This window comes from Equus quagga, chromosome 8 (assembly GCF_021613505.1).
Source record: "Equus quagga isolate Etosha38 chromosome 8, UCLA_HA_Equagga_1.0, whole genome shotgun sequence".
In the NCBI taxonomy this organism is placed as follows: domain Eukaryota; kingdom Metazoa; phylum Chordata; class Mammalia; order Perissodactyla; family Equidae; genus Equus; species Equus quagga.
Window position 1 is genome coordinate 120,418,541 of NC_060274.1, and position 25,077 is coordinate 120,443,617.

Genomic DNA, 25,077 nt, shown 5'->3' on the forward strand with positions numbered 1-25,077 from the left:
GAGGGATGGAGACAAGAGGGAGGCTGTGCAAGAGCCCCTGTAATGGGTGCCCTGGACACCCAGCTCCCAGTTTCCTTCCTGGAGAGGGCTAACCCATCCTCTGTTTTTGCTGTTCACCCTACAACTCAGCACAGGGGCAAAGGGAGATAGGGGTGAAGGATATCTGCTGCTGGAGACATAGGTGGTAGCCTGCTACCTCCAGACACAAGGATGATTAGCTGCCAATGAGCCACCTGAGGGACAGACCAGGGACAGTCCCATAACTGGGCCATTCAAGCATAGAAAGGCATAATTTACCACACATGCATAAAAACACACCAGGATGCAAATGAGATATAAATACTTTAGACTCTAAGACTCAAAAAGCAAGGATAAGGCAACTCAAAAATGACAACAAAAAACTCAACACAATTCAAAAATGGGCAAAGGACTTGAATAGACATTTCTCAAAAAAAAAAAAAAGATATACAAATGGCCAATAAGCACATGAAAAATGTTCAATGTCATTAGTCATTAGGGAAATGCAAATCAAAACCTCAATGAGATACCACTTCATACCTATTAGGATGGCTAGTATCAAAAAAACCAGAAAGTAGCAAGTGTTGGTGAGGATGTAGAGAAATTGGAAGCCCTGTGCATTGCTGGAGGAAATGTAAAATAGTGTAGCCACTGTGGAAAACAGTATGGCAGTTCCCAAAAAAATTAAACAGAATTGCCATATGACGGCTAGCCTGGTAGTGTAGTGATTAAGTTCACGCACTCTGCTTCAGCAGCCTGGGTTTTGGGGGTTTGGATCCCAGATATGGACTCACACTGGTCAAACCATGCTTTGGTGGCATCCCACATACCAAATAGAGGAAGACTGGCACAGATGTTAGCTCAGGGACAATCTTCCTCAAGCAAAAAGAGGAAAATTAGCAAGAGACGTTAGCTCAGGCCAATCTTTCTCACCAAAAAAAAAAAAAAAAGTAAATAAAATATTCATCTCTCTTAGGGCCCTCTTATTTAAAAAAAATAAAAAAAACAGAAAACAGAATTGCCGCAAGATCTAGCAATTCCACTTCTAGGTATACACCCAAAGGAATTCAAAACAGGGACTTGAACAGAAAATTGTACACTAGTGTTCATACTGGTATTGCTAACAATAGCCAAAAGGTGGAAAGACACAAATGTTCATCAGTGGATGAATGGATAAACAAAATGTGGTACATACGTTCAATGAGATATTATTTGGCCTTTAAAAAGGAATGAAATTCCGATACATGCTAAACATGGATGAATCTTGAAAACATTATGCTAAGTGAAATAAGTCAGACACAATAGGATTAAAGTTGTATGATTTCACTTATGTAAGGTACCTAGAGCAGTCAAATTCATAGACACAAAGTAGAATATTGGTGATCAAGGGTTGTGGAAAGGTGATAGTGGGGAGTTAATGTTTAACGGGTGCAAGAGTTTCAATTTAGGATGATAGAAAAGTTCTATAAATGGCTAATAGTGCTGGTTTGACAACAATGTGAATGTACTTAATGCCACTGAATTGTATATCTAAAAGTGCTTAAAACGGTAATTTTATGTTATGTGTATCTTAACACAATAAATTTCTTTGAAAAGATAAAGCAAATACAAAGAACCTTTCTTCTTGTGGTTTTCTAGTTGGGGTTTGGTTACTAGGTGGCAACAGAGTCCTACACGGGTGTAGGGAAAAGAAAAGGACCACAATGCCATGCCTGGCTCTTCCCACATTAAGCCGTGTGGAACCAGGCAGTCTTCACAGATTATCACTTTCTAGTGCCCACTTGGGGCAGAAAGAGAGATGATCCAGACACTAGTCTAGCATTCCTACTTTGGGTCTTTAGATGCCAAGTACAACTTTGATCAAAAAGATACCTTCTTTTCCCAAGATATGGGACTTTCAAGAACCCAGAAGATGTGTGGGACAACAGATACCCTTTGCTCATCTCCAGAAATGCTGATGTGCAAGGTGAGACATGGCTTTTAGGAATTATTCTGTCTACTCCTTCCCATGATTAACAGGCATGAAAGTTAGAAAGTTGCATAAGCAAGTGTCTGCCTCTCTGCCCTCCACCTCAGGTCCCCCTGGAGTCAGGTCAACAGTAACAAGGATCCTAATCATAAACGATAGATATTTTCCTCTCCATCCTCCTCGCCAAGGTCCAGTCCAAGATTCAAGTGCCCCAGGGTGTTGCGACGAAGGATCTCCCAGCCCCGGTGACTGCTGCTGCTGCGAGATGTGTTCCGGGACAGGGAGGGAGTTGGGAGGAAGAGGGAGGTTCTGGCTTGGGTCCCACTTTCAACCACAGAGGGCTGTTTCTCAGAAAGATTCTCTTGTCCATCCTCCTTGTCTGAGCTCTTGAAAGCTTCCACATAGCGAAGCACTCGCAAAGGATTTTGATCATGGTGGTTCTCAACTCTAAGGAGGGGAAAGGGGAAAGGTCTCAGTTGAGGTGGGGAAAGATGGGCCATGGGGAGAAGTAGAGGTGAAGCACATGTAGGAGACAGGATCAAGAGGAAAGGAAAAGGAAGGGACCAGAATTGAAGCCAAAAGATCATGTAGGATGAAGTGAAGGGAAGTGCAGTGGAACGGAGGATAACCCGGATGGAGGCCAAAGAGGTAAGCAATCAAGATTTGGAGGGTGGTAGGGCTTGTGCATGCGCGTGATTGGGGGGATATGCATAAATATGAAAGAGGAAACCCAGCCAATTAAAAGATAAATGTATTACAAGGGTGAGGAGATGCAGTTAAGGAAATAAATGAGAGAGGAGAGCCAGGTCAGGAGCCGAAGGTAGACTAGGATGGAGGATGTTAGTCTTGAGGCAAGAATATATTAGAAATGGGGGCGAGGTGGGAACAAGACTAGAACACGTAACGCATGCCTGCATCTGAGGAGCATGAACACATATCTGTAGCCTATCACACATTTCTTCCCTGATGTACTCACAGCTAGGCATTAGCCATCAGCATTCTTTTTATCCCTCTACTTCAGCTTCGCTCTCCTCCTCTAAACAGGTTAATGCAGTCTCAATTTATAGAGTGATGACGTCTCCTTTTGGTCCAATTTAAGAACTCAAGATTGAAGAGGGGGGTGATAAATGTGGGACTGGTCACCCTTGTTCCCATGGCCTCATACATATTGGCAGTTGACACATATACACTGTTACTCACCGCAGGAACCAGCGGTCCCCCAGCCCATACTTGCACCCGCAGATCCCAGAGCGAGGCCACAGGAAGCGAGGCAGTTTCCGCTCCAACATCACCGTGGTGGCCACGACCTGGAAGGAGGTGAGAGGTAGAGGAAGAACTCAGAAAGAGCCATGAGGTTCAGAGAACACTGAAGCCACCAACAGAGGGAACTAAAAGGAGCCTGTGGGATGAGGACACCAGAGATCCGTGGAGATGACAGCCATTCATTCATCCCCTAGTCTGTGCCAGGCATCATGCTGCCTGCTTTCCCCACCATTCATCATAAAAGGAAAGAGGATATTTTATGAGTGTTTTGAATAAAACAATGACCCCTACATTACGATTCAGATTCATGGAAAATGAGTCATTCCAAACTAATCTCATTTACTTTTTCATAGGAAAGCCACAGGACAATTATCTTAATTTAAATAAAATGATTAAACAGAATATCTAAGGTCTTGGGGATGAAATGATGCTGCTGGTGTTCAGGGAATTTGCAGCAAATTAAATATCCACATCCTAGAAAGGAAAAGGGTGAGTTAATGATCACAAACCTGGCGGGGAAAATTCTAGTGGCACGTCACATGTTCCATCTTTTGCCCAGCCCACATTAATTACTTAGATGAAACACAGAAGACAAGCTTATCAAATATGCCTTTGACACAAAACTGTAATGTAATATGTGAGGTGACAGAAGCATTATAAAAATGATCTCACCAGACTGGAATGCTAGTCAAACCACCAATAAGAGGAAATTTAAGAAAACCAAATGTAACATTCTACATTTATTTTTAAGACTATAGTATCTGTGTAAGTACAGGAAAACGGTAAAGGAACTTAGCTAAGTAAGTCATGTAACAAAGATGTACGGGTTCTAGTCGATCATAAGCTTAATAAGGGCCATTGTGTATTTGCTGAAACACCTGACTCAATTTTAGGTGCTATTTATAGTGTAGTATCCAAAGCAAGAAAAGGCATGGCCCCTTTTAAAACGCATTCCTCTAATCATATCGGGATCATTCTAGTTTCAGAAGGACCATGATCTATTAGGCCATGAACAGAAGGGTGCAGCCAGGATGGATTGTGGCCAGGAAGCTTTATTAATTGAAGGAACTAGTAATCCTTAAAATAGCCTAATTCTTCACTTCCTATGCTTCTACTCCCCAACTTTCTTAGTACTCCACGCATCTCTCGGCCTTCTCTCAGTTTCTTACTTATACCAAATTCCCTCCAACCTCAGGACTTTCAATCATTCTCTTCCCTTCCCCCAGAAAGCTTTTCTCCTTCTTTACTTTGAAAAGGACAGTTACTGTTTCTCTGTGTACCTTTAATCAGCCCCTACTTTCTTCTGGTAACAGAACCCATCTTTCATTTAGAGAATCACTCCTTCGCTCCTCTCAGTCCATCAGTTAGAGTAGACTGGACTGAACACAATCAATTAGTCTACTCTTCCCCAGAAATTCACGACCACCACGACTACCACTCTCCAGTCCTTGGCCTTAACCTTAAATTCAAGGATGCATCTATGACTCAAATTTATTGCAATGAAATGGAATCTAGACTTGGTTCACTGGGGGAAAGACACTTTTAAAGGCTATATATTTCACAACATCAGGAGGCACACAGAATACAATGTGAATGGGGCCCTTAGAATTGAGTAATGAAGTATACCTGCTCCTTTCCTTGGGAGTTTAGGACTTCTGTAAACTATCTCACCAACATGATGGGAGAGACTGACTTAGAAGAGAGTAAGGACAAAAGAGAGCAGAACAGAGAAACTGATGTAATGTGTGAAATGGAGATCTGGGTTCTGGCCACACACGCTAAAGCGAGTTTAATGCTTTAAACTTTCAAGTTATGAGGAGCAACACATCCTCCTCCCACTGCCTTTTTAAAAAGTCTATTTGAGTTTGGTTTTCTGTCCCTGTAGCCAAAACTTCAGATTAATAAAAATCCTAACATCCATCCTTTTCCCTTATTCTTCTTAACTGGCTAATTCTTACCCATGTTTAGGAGCTCATCTTAAATGTCACTCCATCAGGAAACCATTTTCTACCTTTCCAGTCAGTCTCTTTTGTTGAATGCTGCTTTTAGCATCTTCTACTTCCCTATGACACTTTTATAACTATAATTGTATAGCCTTCTGTGAAGTCACTTGTTTCTCTGTCTTCCCAACCAGGCTGTACGCTCCATGAGAGCATAGACTGTATCTGTTGTGTCCACACTTGTGTCCTCAGATCCTAGACATTTTCCAACACATAGCAGGCTCTAAATAATTATTGTTAAATGAATGAAAAGTCCAAGGGTATAAATAATGGCTGTATTCAAATATATGAGTGGTACTCATATGGAAGAGTGCATTCTGTGTTATATGAGAAGAAAAGACTGGAGCCAAAGAATAAAATTGTAGAAAGATAGATTTCAGCTCAATGGAACATGGTCCTTTCTAATAACAAAAACTTTTGAAATATGAAAAAGCTCTCCTCTTCCCAACCATTGCCCAAATCCATGTGATAATAAGGCCTTACTTAGCATTAAAGAAGATACTGAATGACCCTCTGATAAATTTTTTTCAGATGATTATTTGTTGGACAGAAACTCAACTAGAAGACCACTAAATGTACTTCCAACACTAACATTTTATTAGCCAGTGACAATATAAAGAAAAGATCATAGAGAAACAGGGAGTTATAGAAGCAAATAAAAGAGAAAATTCAAATTGAAAACTAGAATATTTCAGAACAAGACAGTTCTTAGTTCTCATTGGACTCAAGGATGACTCCTGGATCTACTTTCCCCCTGTGATCAAGACCCCCAGCTCTTGGGTGTTGATCCTAGCCCTATTCTACTATTTTGCTTCCTTTGTTCCCTCTGCATATCCAAATGTACTTCCATTGAGGTGACAGCCCCACTCAGTTGTTCTGTGACTCTCGTAAGAGTCAGCTAATATAACATATTCAACTTTGATTTTTCTCTCCATGCCCTGCCCCTTAGTAAGACCAACACTAATAAACTCACCTGGGCCCTCCAGAGCTCGTCCTGTTCATGGGCCACTCGCCAGTGTGTGTCACCCATCATGGCAATGAACAGGTTGAGCATCAGCAGTGTGGCAATGATGGCGAAGGCAAAGTAGACAATGCTAAACATGAAGGGCAAGTTCACGTCGTAGTTGGCGGGCCCATCAATGAGGGTGAGGAAAAGTTCAAAGGTGCTGAACAGTGCCATGGTGTAGTCATAGAATTGCCCCAGATTGTTTGGGTCTTCTGTCTGGAAAATGACAAAGAACGCTGCTCCGCCCAGGAAGCAGGCATGGAGATGGGGAAATAGGGAGTTACCACAATAAACATGGGAATGGTCAGCATTTATTTTACCTCCAGTATGTATCCCCATACATTCATACGCATGCACACACACTTACCCATCAATGTAGATGTGTGAATGTAAGTTTCCTTGTGGACCTGGCTACCCTGAAATGTCCTATGACCAAGTTCATCACTCTGGTTAATGGTTATACTCAGCCAGGTAGCAAAAAAGTATATATAAAATAAGTCACTGACAATATTTTTACATTTTAGAAAACCAAATATTTAAAAGACAAGTTGTTACAAGAATGCATGAAATCTCCAACAGTTTTAAAGAACTGCACACACAAAAAGGCTAAAAGAAAAGCATCTTTTAAGAAAATCTCACTGTCTTCCAGATAACCATCCATTACCATGAGATTCCCTGGGTGAACTTGGACCCGCATGGAAAAGTTTTCCCTGCTCCATGTGTAGCCTACTCGATGGTGCTAGGCATCTCAGAACCTTGTTACAGCATTAGAACCTTTAAAAGACTCCTCTCTGTAAGGGGAACTGAAATATAAACAAGGCGATCCCCAGAGCAGAAATAAGGTCTATGACAAAGCATTGCTTTTTTTTTTACATAAGAAAAAGTAAGTGCAACAACCAAGAAGAGAGAATTTAGGAGATTCTGGGTATGGGACATCTACATCTACAACAGAAAACGACTATGGAATTCCCTCATTTTGTACATGTGTAGACACATATGGGGTAGAGGGTTGGGGGAAAGTGTACATGGGGAATCCTTCAAACAGGCAGCCAACCTCCATTTCATCCTTTTGTAGTTCAGATCTTGGTGTATTTTTTGGCCTACTGTTTTGTGGGACCCTTCATTAAACAGAGAAATTCCCAGGACAGAGGTGATGTCCTTTGTACTGAGCCATGGTCCTTTAAGAGTCGGGGATCTTCAAATACTGTGTAGTACATCTCCTTGTCTTACGGATATTTAGTTGCAGACACTGAGGACTGGATTAGAGTTGCTGCCTTTCGCTCTCCCTTCCTCTTCCTGCCTTTCCCTAAGATCTTTCTTCTACTCATTCACTTTCCCTCTCCCTCCCTCTGGCTGTGCCTCTGGCTCTGGCTCTGCCTTTGACTTTCTTGCCTTGTCCCTTCCTCTCCTCCCTGGCACTCTCTCACTGTGCCTTGGGCTTTGATTGAGTCCTTGATGGCCTCTCTTTCCAAGTCTCTCTTCACAACTCTTCTTCTGTTTTCCTCTCTCATTCTTCAAACTCTCCAAACTCTTTTTCTGCACCTCCTTTTTTGAATTCTTTACTTTTCTCTCAACTTTGACCACACATTTAAAAAAAGCACGTGATGTGTTATTAAATGCTCTATGCTTCTTCGTCTGAAGAGTAAACATAGGGGAGTTAAATATTGCACCGTCCCTGTTTGCCTGCATAGTTTTCCGAGATCCACAACCAGCCAGTCTTTCCTGTTTAATGTCTGTCTCTCTCCAAAGCCTTTCTCCATCTCTCCTTTAAAGATCTTGTAGGGCAGTTAGTCAAATGAATGTTATTGGCCCAGAAATTCAGAGCACATGGGTCTACATCCTAGACCAACCTGGGTGACCTTGATCCTATGGCTGGGAGAGTGCTTTTTGACTCACTTTCCACGAGGAAAACAAACCAAAAACACAAAACGGAGTGCAAATGAGAACTGAGAGCAAGAGCCAGAGTGAACTTTCTGAAGAAACAGATCCAATAATCTAGCGGAGGAGGGACTGGTGCTCTTACCTGAGGCAAATCCCACAATAACCACAGCCATCAGCCAGCAGAAGCGCATTAAGTCTCCAAAAATCATCTATAGGAAATAGAAAAAGAGAAGGAAGGTGAAGTGATCCTTTCTCCACCTGTCCCTCAGCCCGTAGTGCTAACAGATCGGAAAGTCCACATAGTTTCATCAGATCCATTCTGAACAGCATTTTCCTTTTTCCTCTCACTCCCTCCCTTGTCTGGGAAGGTCCTATGGCTAAAGCCAGAGGAAACTTTGGGGAAAGCACTGACCTTCTGGATCATGATGGTGAAGGGACCCAGCATCTGGAATCCTCGAGCAAAGTACATAATACTGCACCAACCCAGCACCAGGGCAATGGACATGGGCACCACCTCCCCGTTCATGTTGCAAAGGCGCATCACCATGGTCACCAGCACCAGGAAGGCATAGGTGATGCTGCGGGGAGAGCAGGGAGCAGTAAGCAGGGAGGGCTGGAAATATTCTAGGTCCCCTCCAGCATGGTGGTAACTCAGGTGGTGCCCACACACTCAGGCTTAAACTATACACCTAAAGCAGATATACAGTCACACATACAACCCCACGAGAGAGAAATCCCTGGAGGTGAGGGTCAGCTCAGGTATAGGTCCCAGAGAGTGAACAGGAAGCCTGGAACAATTCTGGCAAAGGCAGGCAGGGGCTGGAAGGAAAGGGCACTCACATGATGACATGGAATGGTCCCCCAAGGACAGTCTGTCCAAAATAGCGAGAGACGCCAACCCTGAAGATGTCTGGGATCTGAGAAGAGGCCGGTAAAACAAAAAGACACTGTAGACTGCAGTTCAGTCTGCGGCCTCAGGTGGATGGCCTCAGCTTGGATCCTGCCTGCACCTCACCTCCAGGAGCAGGATGATCACGGCACCGACGACAGTCACCAGCTCCCCTACCATCCGGATTTTATCCTGATGAGTCTCATAGGCCTCCTGTGAGGGGAAATTCAGGATAAGAAATGCTTTCTGATGGATTGAGTCAAATCCTTTTGAACAAGTGATCTAAAGCAACTACGGTCTATTCAAGATGAAGGAAAATTCCTCTTAACACCACCATCAACACCCTCTATCATTGTATTTGCCGCTGTGGCTAACTCTGTGGCCAGAACATTGGCCTATGTATTCAAGGTTTAATATATGCTAATGTGTATGCTAATGATTTGAGCTGTCACCAAGCAATTCACTTTTTATATATCTATTGTGATCAATAATTTAGGACATGTACACTGAGAGCTGAGATCACATTTTAGAGCACAAAGTAAACCAACAGGAAGAGGTATTAGTGGCTTGGGACGGTTTCAGCTATGCTGAAAGTCCAGCTTTTCCAATCTCATTGTGGTTTCCGGCAGGTAGAAGGAACAACAAACCTGTCACAGAATTCAGGTTCCAGTAAGGACCCAGAACCCACTAGCTCTAGAGAAACTTTGAATTAGTCACTAAATCCCCCAGAGCTTGAAGTTTTTCATCCGTGAAACGGAAACTATAATGCTTATCTCCTGGGCTTATTGTGAAGATCAAATTAGATGACGTCTTTGGATGTGCTTTATAAAACATAAAGCACTATAGGGATGTTCACTGTGGTCTTATTATGATTTGGAAAAACAGAAAAGGGCAGAAAATGGGCTAGAGACACAGTGGGTTTCAGTTCTGAGGAATGGCTCCTGCCTCATCCTGAGCAGTAGGTGTAGGTCAAAGGAAGGTCAAGATGGAAAGAAGCTCATCCTTCTTCTACGTAAATTGCTTCACAGGGAAACGTTGGCAGCATTACAGAGATGCAGCGATAGAATTCTACAATAATAATCCTTAACTTTTTTAAAGTTGTAAGCCCATGAGAATATCATAAAGGTTATGGACCTTCTTTCTAGGAAACTGTGTTCATATATCCACTAATTCCCACATGGAATTGTATAATTTCAACACATTCAAGTACCCTTTAGCATTTTGGAAACTGTTCTCCAAAGTCACATCTCTGAATAGTGCACCGAAGAAAGGAGTTGAGAGGCCCTGGGGTCAGCGGGAATGTTGAGGATCTAAGCTGGGGCAGGTGTGACTCCTCATTAGGCATAAGGAATACTAATCATCTCTGCTCTGCTAATACACTGGAACCTCTAAGCGTCTCTCTACAGACTACTTCGGCAGTGTTTTCGCTGGTCCAGTGAGAGGCATAGCTTTTGAAATAGGAAGAGGTGCTATGTGGTAGTAGGTGATCTATGGTATAAAGAAGGCACTTACCAGGAACCCCGTGGCTTCTCAGAATGTGTATATCAGCTCAGAAGAAGCCAAGGATATAGTCTTTATGGAAGAGCGGGACCAGACTTACCAACAGATGGTGGAAATGTTTCAGGTAAATCATGTGAGACCATGAAAGACCAGGAAAAGAGTTGGTGTCTATGTACCCAGTGAACAATGTGATCTAATGACTTGTGGCTAGGCTTCAGTTACTTTACTATTGTTGTTTAAAGAGTTGATGTTCTGTAAACTTCTCTGACGTTTCTCTCTCTTAAGAAACTGGTAAATCTTATTTTATCATATAATGGGTATTCTCTACATCCTTATCGTAATAGAACTTCAATAGATAATGTCTAAATTTAATTAGTGAACAGAGAGAGAAGCATATTATTCAGCAATGCGGTGGTATTGACAAAGATGAAGAACCTAAAAGGGGAAAAAACTGGTTGCCTCAGGGAATAAGACACCGGTAAGGAGGGGCAGGCAGGACACTGTCGCTCTTCATTACATCTGCCATTTTGATTTTTAAATCGTGTGCATGTATTATTTTCATTAGAAGTGTTCATTGTGAGATAAGAATAAAAAAATAAGACCCAGACTACCAAACATGACATACAGAGCCCTCACTGGTGTGGCCTCTGCCCCATGCCCCATACTCTGTGTGAGTTCCAGCCACACTATTAGGGTTCTTGATGAAGTCAGGCCTTCACACAAACTGTGTGCCCTTTTCTTGGATTGCCTTCCTCCACCATGTTTGCCTGGCTCACCCTTACTTAACTCTCAAGACTCAGGTCACACCACTCCTTCCGGGTCTCCCTCCTTTTCTGCCCACTCCACCCCATACCCAGCTCGGGTGTCTTTCCTGTAGGTACGTGGTGCCACTCTCTGCTTACAGCCTTACCCAGCACACCACAGTTGTCTGATACTTCAAGTCTCCCCAGTAATCTGAGAGCTCCTTGAGAGCAGTCGTGTCTTATTCCTACTTTTTATCCACAACAGGCAGTAATACATTCTCCATTATTAAGAAAGGAAAGAAGGAAGGAGAGAAAGGAGCGGGTAAGCAGGCAGGTACAAGCTGAGCATGATCTGAGAGTTGAAGAAGGAGGGAAAGGGGATATCAGCAAGTGGGACTGGGGAGGTAAATGGGGACAAGGATGACAACTAAATGGCATTTAGCTCAAGATCATCCAAGCAGGCCTGCCTGATAATGCACTGAAAAAATACTCCACCCCACCCCTTTACAAATAAATGTCTTCTAAGGAGGACTGGAATTCTTTACATCATCACATGACTTGGAATTTCAGGAGTTGTCAATAGCCAAAGCCCCTGCAGAGGGTGAGCATTCACACTCCATTGAGAATTGGCCCAATGAGATTGCTCTCACTTACCAGCTGGCTGAGCTCATGGCCTTGAAGGAAATGCCCAGAGGGGATGGGCATAGCAGAGCCCTGTGTCCCACTGCAGGGAAGGGCAGAAAGCATGGACAACCCTGAGGAAGTGGGAGAACACCAGAAACAGTTGTCAAACCCCAGTCCTGGACCCTCTTTTCCTCTCCAAGGCCCCAGGCTTGCAAAGGAATGAAGGCTCAGAAAGATTCCTGCTGACTTATAATGAAGAATTACTCCAATCCTCTAAACTGTGCAGGGGTTCCTAACCAGGCTGCCCATCAAAATCAGCTGGGAAGTTTTTGTCACAACACACATGCTCAGGCCAACCCTGGGGTCTCTAATTCAGTTAGTTTGGAGCTAGGACCTGGCATCTTCTTTTTTAGATGTAGATGTTTCTGACCTGTACCCCAAGTTAAGAACCACTGGGTCAAAAAGGGAAGATCTCTTGCTTTCCATATAAGGCTACCTTCTAAGGGTTATTTCATGTCCTAGTCTCTGCATTTTCGCAGGACGATTAACTTGGGAAATTTCTACTCTCTACAGAGGTGTCCTCGCCCATTCCCAAAGAAGTATGACTTACTTTATACACCATTAGGTTAACCACATCAAAAAATGATGTCTATTATCAAAACTAGAGAATAGATAGTAGCTCCGTAGCCAGGTAGCCAGGGATGGGAGGCACTTCCATGACTGACCCCCTGCCCCTGCACTCCAGAGTCCCTCATCTTGACAGGGAGATATTAGGTGTGGCCAGATAAAGGTGAGTGTGGCAGGCCCTGGCTAGCTCTCAAAGCCTGGAGACATGAATTTCTTATGCAGTTGGTCCCCAAGAAAGAAGGCTGGGGTCCAGCACATCACTCTGGAGGGAGAAATGGCCTGGCTTGGTATTTAAAGAAGAAGGTTCTGAAGTGAAGCAGACCAGAGCCCCAATCCCAGAACTGCTCTTACTAGCTGAGTGTCTTTGTCAAAGTACTTAACATTTTCTGACCTGATTCATCATTTTTAAATGGTGATAATAATTTTATTTACCTATTAGAATACTAATGAGGATTAAATGATAAAATACTTTGTTATCCAAAATGTGGTCCACATGATCACCGCCACATCAGCATCACCCAGCAGTTAGAAATACAGAGTCTCAGGTCCTACCCCAGCCTTGCTGGCAGAATCTGCATTTTAACAAGATGGCAGAAGCACAGGTAAATACATGTCAAGTTCACAGAGCAAGCACTCAGTAGATGTTATTTTTACCTCCTGGGCTCCCTGCTTCTCCTCATCTCTTTCCCTGCTTTTCATTGGCTGTGCTTGTTCCACGATGAGTTGGTTATGACCCCTGAACAAAGTTGTGTAGAACTGCCATCAACTGGTTTTCAAATAGCTGTGGTGTTTTGGATTGTTCAGAGCTTACAAGGGACAGCAATGTGTAGACAAACCAACCCCACTGACTGTGACAGGTAGTGGATGATTTAAAATGAATGGAAATCTGAGTTGTTCCTGCCACGGTCTTCTCCCTGATTCTCCACGTCCATCCATTACATCACAGTGATGCTTTCACCTTCAACAAGTTTCCTGATGCCAACCCCTTCTTTCGGTCTCCCTGTCACATCCCTCAGCCAATCCACCATTGTCTCTTGCTTCCAGAACTGTAATAGCTCTTAACTGGTCTCCTCACATCTTCTCTGGCCCCCTCAAATCTGTCCTCCACCTACAAACAAATAAAGTCATATCAAGTCCTTCCCCTGTTTAAAATGCTTCTGAGCTTCCCATTACCTTTGGGATAAAGAGCAGAGTCCTCAATGTGGCCTGCAAGGCCCTGCATGATTTGGGAAAGATCTGCCTTGACAGCCTCATCTGGAGGCCTCTACCCCAACTTCCTAGCCAGGCTTCTTTCAGTTCCTAGAGGTTGGTGATGCTCTTCATGCCTCAGGGCCTTTGAACACTCATTCTTTCTGCCCAGAACTCATTTTTCACCTTTACCTCATACCCAGATCTTGGCTGAGTTGTTCCTCAGGGAAGCCTTCACTGGCCTCCCAGAGTGCTCAGGCCCCCGTTATAAGCTCTCCTCGCACCCTGTCCTTTTTCTTATCACAGGAAGAAAAATGTGAATTGTACAAATCACAGGTCATAATGAAACATCAATTCATTTAATTAATCTAAACCTGCCTGTAAACTCCAAAAGGACAGCAATCACATGGGCTTTGCTCAGTCGGTGTTGAATTTCCAAAACCCAGAAAAACGTTTAGGCCCTACTAGGCTCTCGAAGATTATTTGCTTAATGAATGAATTCCTGAAATGTTTCTGGGAAAAGGGCAGAGGAGAGAGTGAGGAAATCTTCAAGGCACAAAAAGGAAATCTGACAGAGATCACTACTCTCTCGCTGAACAATGCATCAGGAATCCAAATGATCAGAGCGACTGACTTCAGACTAGAAAGTTGGAGCTGAGTAAATCTCAAAGATGGAAGCCAGTAGTTCTCAGCCCCAGCTGAATATTAGAATCGCTCAAAGTTTCTTAAAAATACCATTGCCAGGGCCTCAGTTTCAGACATTCTGATTTATTAGGTGTAGTGAAGCTCAGGAACCAGTATTTTCACATCTTCTCATGTTTCTAATGTGCAGCCTTGGTCAGAAACCACTGGTTTAGCAAGAGATAGGATCTGCCCAAGGTCAAACAGCTATTTAGTTTTTAAGTTGGACTAAAACCCAAGCCTCCTGACTCCCAGACTTTGAGCTTTCTTCTCACCTGGAAACATTAAAGAACTAGTATTGTAGTGCATGTTGTTCTGCTTAAATCAAGTAGACATTAAATGGAGATAAGAAATTAACTCTACTTGATAAATAGAGTTTTGGGGACCCTCTGGAAAAGCATAACTTTTATGGCTGAACAATGAGGCGTATTAAATTGAAAACACCCATTAAGATATCTCCAAAACTGGACAGAGGTGAACTAACTCCATCCTCATACAGGTCTGCTTTTGTGTAGTTTGTGCCACCTCATATAAATAAACCACTTTTTTTTTCACTTCAATTCTCCAGAGATGATGCCACCAGGCAGCTCTCACTGAGCTGAGTGACTTCTCCAGATCCCATGAGATCCACAGAGGAAATCCTATAGTGACTGAAAGCCCTGAGCATCCAGATTTGAGAATATAATTGGACAGTAAAATATTCATTATCTAAGAAAAAGAACTACAGCCTAACTAATATGTCAACAATTACATTAATTGAGTCAAGACACTATATTGATGCATTTTCATTTTTCTAAGACTTTCAAGTAATAAAAAGTAGATAACAAAGAATTTCCTACATTTTATAAATCTGGTGCATCAGGAAAGCAGAATCTTTCAAATCATGGTGCTAAGTCTGAGAGCCCCTGATTTAATCCAAACTGACTTATTACTGAATGAGAGGAACACAGATGTTCTGTAAACTCAGGACCAAGGCAGAAGGGCCATTGTATGTGCATTTTCTGTAAAAGTAGGCAGCTTTCATTGGTGTTCTTCACTATCCAAATCCCTTATGGCAGCATTCTTAAATCCCCTCTTCCACCAAGAAAAGAATATTTGAAAGTCAAGAGTCTTCTAGTTGGGCCAAAGTGGCTTTTCCTAAATGGAAGGCAAAAGGGTAAAAATGTTAACCAGGAACAAGGAAGGAATGGGAGAAAAAACAGAAGAATGGGGAGGTGTACTCAGCTAGAATTATGCTTCACCAAGACCTGAGGCAAGGGAAGAGGATCTTTTAAATATAATCCAGACTATCTGGGTCAAAGGAAATGTTTGTACATAATCAGTCCTGCCCCGAAGAGAAAGAGACACATAGGGAGGAGACTCAGTGGTAATCAATTGCTCAGCATCGCCTAACTCTTAGGCCAGGATGCTATCTACATTCTAAATCCAGAAAATCCCCAAGTAAGTTTGAGACAAAGGAAGGTTGGGAAAGACAGCATGGGAGGAAACTGGGCCAAGGACATTGGAAAAGAAGTCCAGCCACCCCACTTGGTTCATGTTTATACATTTTCCCCGTTTCTAATCACTCCCCCACTCCAGTTGGCCTTCTCCTAAATGTCCTTTCTCCTTGTATAGTCTCCACGCCAGGGAAACCTTCAGGCCCAGTTTGAGATGTGTGGAACACAACTTCCCTGAGCGCCCCTGTGCCCACCCTTAACCAAGGCAGCCCCACCACATTCAGGCTTGTGTTCTCCAGGCAGCAAACCCTTCTTTGGGAGAGACAGTGGCTCTGGTTACATGAGCACACTGTCTATATGTTGAGAGGCAATTATAGAAGCAGGAGAGATGGAGTGTTTTGTCCTACTTTGGTGTTTAGTGAGGCTCTTTGCTCTGTTCTTTCTCTGTGTAGACCACTCTCTTTGGTCTTATTTGACTTAGGTTTTTGCTCCTTGAGTAGGCAAATAGTTGATGTTCTCTTTCTCAACCAAACTACCCTTCTTCCTAGTCTAGGTTGAGCTCTCCCTGTGGCTGACCCACCCTGCATAGAGCATAAATCTCCAGTCAGCTAGCTCTTACTTGCCTGGCAAAATTCTTCTTCCTCTGTCTTTTGCTTTCTGCCCACATGCCTGAACCCCTTTTCAGCTATTTTCAGGTTACCGGGACGAAAATTTTGGTTACCTACAAACAATAAGCCAACCCAATGTAACTGTGCTTGTTGAATGGATATGCTCAGAAGTGCTCATTAGAGTCTACTCATTCTGTTACACACAGAGGAGGATTCGCTCCCTTCCACAGCAGACTCTTCATGTACTCCACACCTCTTATCAGCAATCCTCAGCACCCAGGTCTCTAAAGGACACTACAGAACAGCAAGCCCACAGGAGTAAAGCAACCTCAGAGATGGATTAGTTCAACCTACTATGCCATCAAGGTATCCTTCTGATGCCTGTCCGACAGGTGGTCAGACAGCTGACACATGATTGTCAATGTGCTCATGTTGACGGTACACAGAAGAGAATGCAGGCCAGAAAGCTGTCAGTGTTGCCTTAACAGACGAGAAACGGACTCAGAATTGGACTTGGAGCACAATTATCCTCCATTTAGAACAACAGGGTTTCCCTTAAAATTCACATGACTAAAGATTGGCCCTCCTTGTAAATTATAAGGAATTTTACAAATGCTCAGTATTTGTAATACCAAGCATTCTTTCAAAGTTAATGAGAAACACCACAGCTCCATGGGCACGTGTGCTTCTACTCATTAAGGTGCCTCTCTCATCCCCTTATCTCAAGCCTAATATCTGTCTAGGGGATTAGGAGCCTGCAGCTGCTGGAGTCCAGTGAGTGGCGTCTTTCCTGAGTAGTATCATTCTAGTCTTCAGCGCCATCACCCCATGCAACTATTCCCTTTCATCCCCTTCCAAGAGAGTCACCTGTAGTAGTTTCTGTTGGAGGATAGTGTTATCTCGGGAGTTTGTGCGGTTGACACTACGGAACTTGAGGGGGCGGTGGACGCAGCACATGGTGAAGCAGATCATGTAGAGCACATACAAGGCACCCAGCAGGCAGAAGTACCGCCGCCCGTATTTCTTCCACTTGAAGCTCACCAGCTGCCTTACCGGGGTCTGTTCCAGGATCTGGCGAGCCTGCGATGGAAGAGGAGTATAGCTTGGAGTAACCAACATTGTGAGGAGTACTGGGTTTCCCACTGGGTCCCAGATGGGAAGGGTAGTAATAGCACCAGCATCATTCATCCATCTAGTCAGCCATTTCTTTCACAGACAGCTAGTACATTTCTACTTATGCTAGGCCTCGTGCTAGTGCTGCAGATAAACTACCACAGAAGTAAACATAGGCACTATAACACTATGGAGGCTTTCAAGGTTGAGTAGTAGATAACTGAGTGAAGGAAGGGCTAGGGAAGATCATTACATAGAGTAACAGCAGTTGCCCAGGCAGGAAGGTACAAGAAGACATCTGCAGATGAGGTGTGGTTGGGGCTAAGAGAGAAACTGTTGGAAGTGGTGGGCAGGAGTTGGGTGAAGCAGATTAGGGTCATATCATCCTACATCATGAAAGTCAAGGTAGGGTGTTTGAATTTTTTTTCTGAATGCAACGGGAAGCAATTGGGGATTCAAATAAGGAAGTAGTCAGATTTGTTCTAGAAGTATTGTGGACTGGAGAGGAGCAATGAAGATACAGGTATTAGGATGTGGCAATAATCTAAGCCAGGAGGGTTGATGCGTTAATGTAAGCAGACAGAGAGAGGTTAAAGATACAAATGAGAGACGGTAATGGATGGCATGAGGCATCTGAGAAAGTAGAAAAGGCAAATTCAAAGCATTGCTGGAGGGATTAACCATTAGCAGAACGGTTATCTTTTTCACTGAACCTAGAAGGAAGGAGAGAGACAGTGGGAAGTTTCCAGATATGCTTGGTGGGACAGAGCAAGAAGTTGAAGGACCTTCAGCCAGAGAACCTCAACTTTTGCCATAATGTAAGAGTCTGGATCTTCTGATGGAACTAAGGGTGAAGGCAGTGAGAGATATAAAAAGAACTAGAAAGGAATTTTAAGAGAATAGAAGAGTAGTTGTCCAAGACGAGACTAAAACCTGAGGAGAACATTGAGAGCTAGCTGAAATCAGAGACCAAGGATTTGTAGTGGCACAATCCACCAAAGGGATAAGGGTTCTAATTCCTAAGAAATGCTGTCCGAAGCTTACCTATTTCCAGGCATATTCTCTGAGAAAGTTCACACCACCTGGCCACTCAAGTTTTCTCCTATTTATCGGTACTAAGAATCCTCCAAGTTTTATGGCTCTGGAAGGCTTCCCAGGAAATTGTCAAGTGGCAGATAAACAATGAAAACTATATCTTGCCAATATCTTGGAGGTTCCTAGAAGCTTAAGGTATTTTCTCCTACCAGCCTTCCATAAATTTTCCTTTCCTTCATATCACTCAATTCAGTACTGTCGGAATTATCTATGTGTTTTCCCCTCTCTAGAAAGCTCTCTTTTTCCTCATCTTCCTGATGATTCACAACTCTTCTTTGAAGACCTACTCAAGCACTTCCTCTGTGACACTTTCCCTGGCCCATCCAAGCCAAGTTAACCCAACATCAATTTTGCCACGACTGTGCATAGTACAGACCTCTATGATGGTACTTGTTGTACTGTACTGCAGTTATTGAAGACGAGGACTGGAAATTGAGGACATTGACTGATAGGAACTGTGTTTTATTTATTTCCACATTCTCACTTCCTTGCACAACATCTGAGGAACAAAAGGTGCTTAATATGCTGAATGAATAAATGAATGAATGATAGGAAGCAATTTCCATTTGAAGAGCTCCTCATCTGAAATATCAGTATGAGAAAGGTAAGCAGAAGGGCCTAGAGCTAAGCAGAAGGGCAGTGCAGTCAGGAAAGGGGCATCGATTTGACTCTTCTCCCAAAGGTCCCAAGAGTCTCATCTCCACCTATTGTAAGGCAGGGAAGTGTCTGGAGCCCAGGATCTTAGTAAATGGACGGGCTCTGCATGGCTACAGGACAGTCCCTGATCCTCCATGGCATTCATACCTCCCGCTTCTTGGAGGAGACCACAAGCTCTAGAAAGGACACCTCCTCTCCCCAGGAGTCGATCTCTGTGAGGTCATAGAGAGTGGAAGTCAGTGGCCCACATGTCCACTGGATATGCTTCCGCTTCTGTATCAGGTGCTGGAACATCTGAGAGAGCACAGTGGTGAGTTGGATGGTTAATGTGCGAGAAGCTGGTCAAGGAGAGCAACACCATTGAAGAGGGCTCCTGACCACTCCTTAGGACTGATAGACATTTGGGAATTGGCAAGACTCTGTTTATATGAACTTGTTTTTTACTTTCCAGTTATTTTTCCTTCCCACAAACCCCATAAAGATCTAAAAGAAGAGAATAGGCAAGGGGAGCAGAGCTTTGGGTACTGTGCAGACATTCTAAAGTAAGATTCTCCAATCCTCTGAGCCAGGAATTTCTGAGGCTGACGATTTCAGTGATTGAGTCAGAGGCAAAGGACAACCACCCTTTTGGGGAGGTGGGAAGAAGGGCCATGAGAAGGACAAGTGGGGTTGGGGAGTGTCCCTCACCACAGTGTTGCCCTCCACTCCGGCCAGCTTGAAGGGGGTGAGACCTTGGTGATTGGGCACGAGGTCCAGGGACTGCAGGTGGTCCCCATGCCCATCATAGGACAGCAGCAGGTTGTACATCTGGCAGGCAAAGGTTTTGTTGGGCTGGAAGATGAGGATGTGCAACACTGTGTTTCCTGGGGGAGGACACTGGTGTCACCTGACCACTGGAGCAAAGTCCATGGTGGTCTTTGTGCCCACCCCCAGGGTAGGCCTGAGGGCTCTCCCAGCCCCTCATCTCACATCCCTAGCATCCCCAGCTGTCCTCAGCACCCCAGCTCTTACCTAGGGAGTCCTGGGCCCGGATGTCGGCTCCGTGCTCAATGAGCAGCCTTACAATCTCTTCACTGCCCACACAAGCAGCAAAGGACAAAGGGTGCTCCCCTGGGGACACAGAAGGCTCTATGGCAGGAGTGTGGGATGGGAGGGGCAGTCTCCCTAAGTGACTGCCTCCTTCCCCTCATCTCACCTCTGGGCTTGGGGAGATTTGTCAGCAGAACCAGAGGAAGGGATGGTCAGAGGGCAGTAGAGGGAATGGGCTGACCCCTCTGAGCTTCCCCAGGATTGAATTCTCCTCAGCCCACCCTCCCCTTTCTCCTCCTCCCATTTATGCCGGCCCTGGCCATGGCTCTCACCAAAGTAGATGAGGTTATGGGGGCTGCGGTGGAAAGCTGTGCCTGTAGCTCTGGCAGAAACGCTGGCCCCGTGGGCAAGCAGGGCTCTCACCAAGTTCACGTTCTGGTTCATGACAGCTATGTGCAGTGCAGTCTGACCTGGCCCGGAGACAGCCCTCAGTCAGGGGGCTGTCCTCAATTCTCTCAGGGACACCACATCCCCCTAGCTTGCAGGACGTCCCTGACAGATGCTTGCATGAATTTCTGCCCTTGGCCTCAGACTGAGGGCAATTAGTCCCTCAGGTTGTCCACTTCATTATACTTACCTGTTGACTATTAGGAGTGGGGTGTTAATGTAGTGACTTTAGTGTTGCTGTGAAAGAAGTGGAGTTCTAGCCTCAGGGAACACCAGAGGAGTTGAAAAGAAATTATAAATGGCTCAAGGAAGTCACGGAAGATGAAAGCCAGGACCAGGAACTTTGCATTCCTCCCAGCTTAAGGGAGTCTTGCTTCCTGAATCCTACATCACCCATTCCCAACGCAGCTTCGGAGGCCCATTTCAAGAGATGACATCGGACTCTCCTCTACATGTTTCCACTTTGAAAAACTGTTCAGGCTCCTCACCTACAAATGGCTCACACATGACAGGCTCCTTGACCAACTCCGGGGAAGCCTCCATCAGCACCATGGCAGCCTCCAGATTGTCATAGAGGGCAGCTATGTGTAGCGCTGTCTCCCCCAGAGCTCCTGGAGCAGAGAAGACAGACGTCAAACTCTTCCCAGAGCCCCTTGAAGAAGGGGCTCTGGGGTCCAGAGACACTCTCCAGTCCCCTTTGCAGAAACCCTCAGAGTTCTGGGGTGGAGGGGCAGGTGCTTCTGCCTCCATCTCCATCACATTAAACTCCAGCCCCACCTCTTTGTCGAAAAGCGCAGGCTTGGTCCAGCAGAAGTTCCTTCAGGACACACAGGTCATTTTCCTTGGCTGCCTGAAGCAGTGGAGAGTCTCGAATCCTGGGAGAAGATGAACATAAGTCAGATAGAGACAGAATCAGAGAGGCCAAAAGTAGAGCGGTTACGTCACGCTAGCTCTTCCCATGTAGGGGGCCTCATAGCTCAGATGAGTGGGAGACTCAACAGAGGGGTGCAGTACCTGAGGTAGGAGGGCCTGGGCTGTGGAATGGGTCACCCTGGTGGCCCTGAGAGGAGGACAGCAGGCCTGAGTGAGTAAATATTTCGGGAACCTGGGAAGCTGGTGCTGGTGGAGAAGTGGGAATTTCTACCTGGGTTTCACCCTTGCTCCCAGGCCTGCTGAACCGGCTCTCTTTAGCCGAGGAGAGTTTGAGAGACCAGAACTGGGCTGAGAGGGAGGGATGGGCGGGTTGTTAGAGATTTGGGAGTTGCCATCAACATTCTGACTACCCCTCCAGGCTGTTCAGATGCATATCCCTGCGGCAGGGTCTGGAGGTGGGGCAGGGGGTTGATATGGGTATGGAGGATCTATCCCTTCTGTGTTTTACCCTTAAACACTGTGTTTATAACTGAGGAGGAGTGTAACCTTGGGCTTCTCTGAGGAGACTCCAACCCAGAGCAGTAGAAGCCCTGTGGAGATATCTACCTTATGGTACCTCTGTCGGTTAATCTTTTTCTCTCCCCTACCTGGATGAACCAAAGATGAGATAAAGCTAAAACGGATCCTGCTGGGTAAGTACACATCGGCTCCGAAGGTGAATACAGGATCTGGCAGGTTGAGGATCATGTGGGAGAGATGAAAGGCAGACAAACAGACTGACTGTGGTTCCCATGATGTCCCCCAGCCCCAAATTCCTCTCTTCCAATATCCCTGTGAGCCGTGAGCAGGGGAAGAAGGTATTATTTAAAGAAGAAGTTTTCATCTCAACGCAGAGCTCAGGTCTGTGCATTAGGGAAGCATTCTCAGGAGGGACCTGCAGAGTGAGGGCCAGCCCCCCGTCCATGCCACCTAGACCCTCAGTCTGCATGCACCCAGCTCAGGGAGGCCAGAGCTATGATTCCAGAGTGCGTCCCTGTGCCGAGGGCACTGCACACAGCCTCAGCACTCTGGACCTCCAGCCCGCTGCTCTCCAGAGGAGAGGTCTGGGACCCAGATCTCTTTCTGAGCCTGCCTTAGTCCCACCCTAAAGCAAGGAGGGAGGTGGGGAGGCCAAAGGTTTCATTGCGGGGCCTGGGATGGGGGTTGGTGAGCAAGCAGAGAGCCTTTCCTGAATGAGGGGGCCTCCACAATTTGCAAGGCCCGGGGCAAAAGGAAAATGCAGGCCCCCTTGTTCAAAAATTATTAAGAATTTCAAGATGATGGCAGCAGTGCATTGAACAGAGTGCAGAGCTCTTCTGAAGTGCAGAGGCCGCCTGTCCATGAAACCAGCCCTGGCAGAGCCCCACATCAGCTAATGCCTGCTCACCCCATCCCCCAGGCAGCTCTCTGATGGGAGACAAGTCCCCCCAACACTCTGAGGCAGAGCCCCCCCTGCAGGATGGGTCCCTGCCCTGGCGGCTCTTCCAGGGTCTGGATCTCAGGGCCAGCCACGAAATGATCTACCCCCAGGTAGATCAGCCCAGCCTGAACTGAAAGCGCACCAGGAGCAGGCACGGCCGAATTCAGTCTCTGATTCCTCAGTTCCTAGCACACCACTGCACACAGCAGACTCATAAAAGGTAGATGAACTGAACTAAGGACTCTCCAATGTCACTCGGGTTTCCCTCCTCAGTTGTACAGCTCCAGGTGTCCTTCAAAACAATTCTCCTCTCTCTTTTCCCACACAATCAACTTTCATTCACATTAACGGTAATTTTTCATTTTTTATTCAACCAACAAGTCTTCTCAAGCCCACAGGGTCTCATCCCTTCCCCAACAACCTGCTCCCCACCAGCCTACACCTGCCTGTCGTCCCAAACCCAACACCCTGGCTTCTTCCATCTAGTCCCCTTCAGTCGTCCACCCCAGTCTTCCACCGGTCAGGAGGGTTAGAGCCTTGGCTATCACTGTGCCCCTGCCTTTGAATCTGCATTCCAGATCCCCCTGTGTGGCTCGACACCACAGCCCCCACCACCACTGAGAAGGGCAGATGGGTTTTTGTAATGAGTGGGCTGCGGGGGAAGGGTATATCCAAGCGCCTGGTGCTGAATTCTGGGGCGCTCCACCAGGGAGACAGACCCGTGTGGGTTGGAGGGTTTGAGGATCAGTGAGAGGTGGGATGTGGCATGACATACCTCTTCTGCTGCAGCATATGGGCCTCGTCCACCTGCTGATCCCAGTCTTGCTCTCTGACCAGCCAGGAGGTCAGAAATGTCTGGAGTTGGATCCAGGGTCCTCTTGCCTCCGCTGGAGGAGCCCCCATGTCTTCTCCTTTCAGGCACTGGCAGGTTATGAGAATGTGGTAAAAGGAGCAGGTTTAGGGCTCTGCAGCAACTGAGGAGGAGGCGGGGTCTGTTTGGAGTTGGGACTGAGAGCGAGTATTTCTCCTGTGCGACTTGCTTGTGCAGAGTGCAGTGTGAGGCTGTGTGTGTGTGCACTGAGGGGACTGCAGGCCCTGCCAGCAGAGGGGAGTTTCATCTGGAGGGGGAGGAGCTCTTTCTGGAGCAAGGCCCTGGGGTACAGGGCCTGCCCTAGAGCCCGAGGGAAGAGGGAGAGAACTTAATTCCTGGCAGTAGTCTGAGGGGGCCAGACCGAGGGGTGGGGCTGAGGAATCCAGACAGGCAGCAAGGATAGAACCCTGAAAGTGAGTCAAGAAAGGTGAGTGGTCAGTGGGACACATGAGAGAGGGAAGTAAAGCCTTCCAGCTCTTACTCAGTCAGGTCCTGGTTTGAATCCTGACCGTCGGCCATTACAACTCAGTTAATAAGCTTTCTGCACCTCTGTCTGCTGATCTGTAAAATCGGCATAATACTCATACTCTCCTGGAAGTGTTGGTAAAGCGTGATGGTAAGAGCTTGTAGGGAGCTGGAAATGGCCACCCCAAGATATGTCTCTTTGGCATCAGGATTATTTGAGGCTGATTGCTTTTGATAAACTGGGACAGGGAAGGAGGCTCTGAGGAATGGAACTTGCCCTTTGTTAGGACACATTTACATTTGAAGGTAAATCTCTATCTGTAAAAGGTGCCTCCCTCTCTGTACCAGGAAGAAGAAAGGAGAGGACCTTCTCTCTAGAAACTCTTAATCGATGCCAAAGGCAAGGACTTAAATCTGCATTTTATTGTGCTTCTCTGGTAACCTCCTGTAACTAACTTCCCTCCCCCTCCCAACGTTGGCATTTCTTTAAGGATTAAGCATCTTTCCTTAGGCTAGGAACTGATTGCTGTGCTCACCTGTGACTGCCCAGCTCCAGACAATAGACTTGCCTCCTGCTACGCCCACCGAGATAGCAGACCACTACCTGCTGTGTCCATCAAGTGCCAACAGGGCAA

General features: G+C 45.6%; 1 protein-coding gene across 1 annotated transcript; it reads right to left on the bottom strand.

Moving 5' to 3' along the window:
* Positions 1 to 1,329: 1,329 nt before the first annotated feature.
* TRPV5 (transient receptor potential cation channel subfamily V member 5) lies at positions 1,330 to 24,009 on the bottom strand. The gene is made up of 15 exons (XM_046670034.1): positions 23,882 to 24,009; positions 21,552 to 21,649; positions 21,263 to 21,385; positions 20,660 to 20,797; positions 20,310 to 20,408; positions 19,986 to 20,161; positions 19,446 to 19,592; positions 17,301 to 17,513; positions 9,153 to 9,239; positions 8,978 to 9,054; positions 8,550 to 8,715; positions 8,280 to 8,346; positions 6,224 to 6,492; positions 3,188 to 3,294; positions 1,330 to 2,434 (listed from the first exon to the last, which is right to left on the bottom strand). The coding sequence occupies exons 1-15, from the start codon at positions 24,007 to 24,009 to the stop codon at positions 2,134 to 2,136; spliced, it is 2,196 nt and encodes a 731-aa protein (XP_046525990.1). The 3' UTR covers positions 1,330 to 2,133.
* Positions 24,010 to 25,077: the final 1,068 nt, after the last annotated feature.

Excerpts from the sequence above, each read along its gene's own strand:
- TRPV5 (XM_046670034.1), bottom strand. The coding sequence starts at position 24,009 with ATGGGGGCTCCTCCAGCGGAGGCAAGAGGACCCTGGATCCAACTCCAG. Across the intron at positions 9,240-17,300 it reads TCCAACAGAAACTACTACAG|GAGGCCTATGAGACTCATCA; the intron begins GTGACTCTCTTG and ends TTCCCCTCACAG. Across the intron at positions 9,055-9,152 it reads TGATCATCCTGCTCCTGGAG|ATCCCAGACATCTTCAGGGT; the intron begins GTGAGGTGCAGG and ends GCCTCTTCTCAG.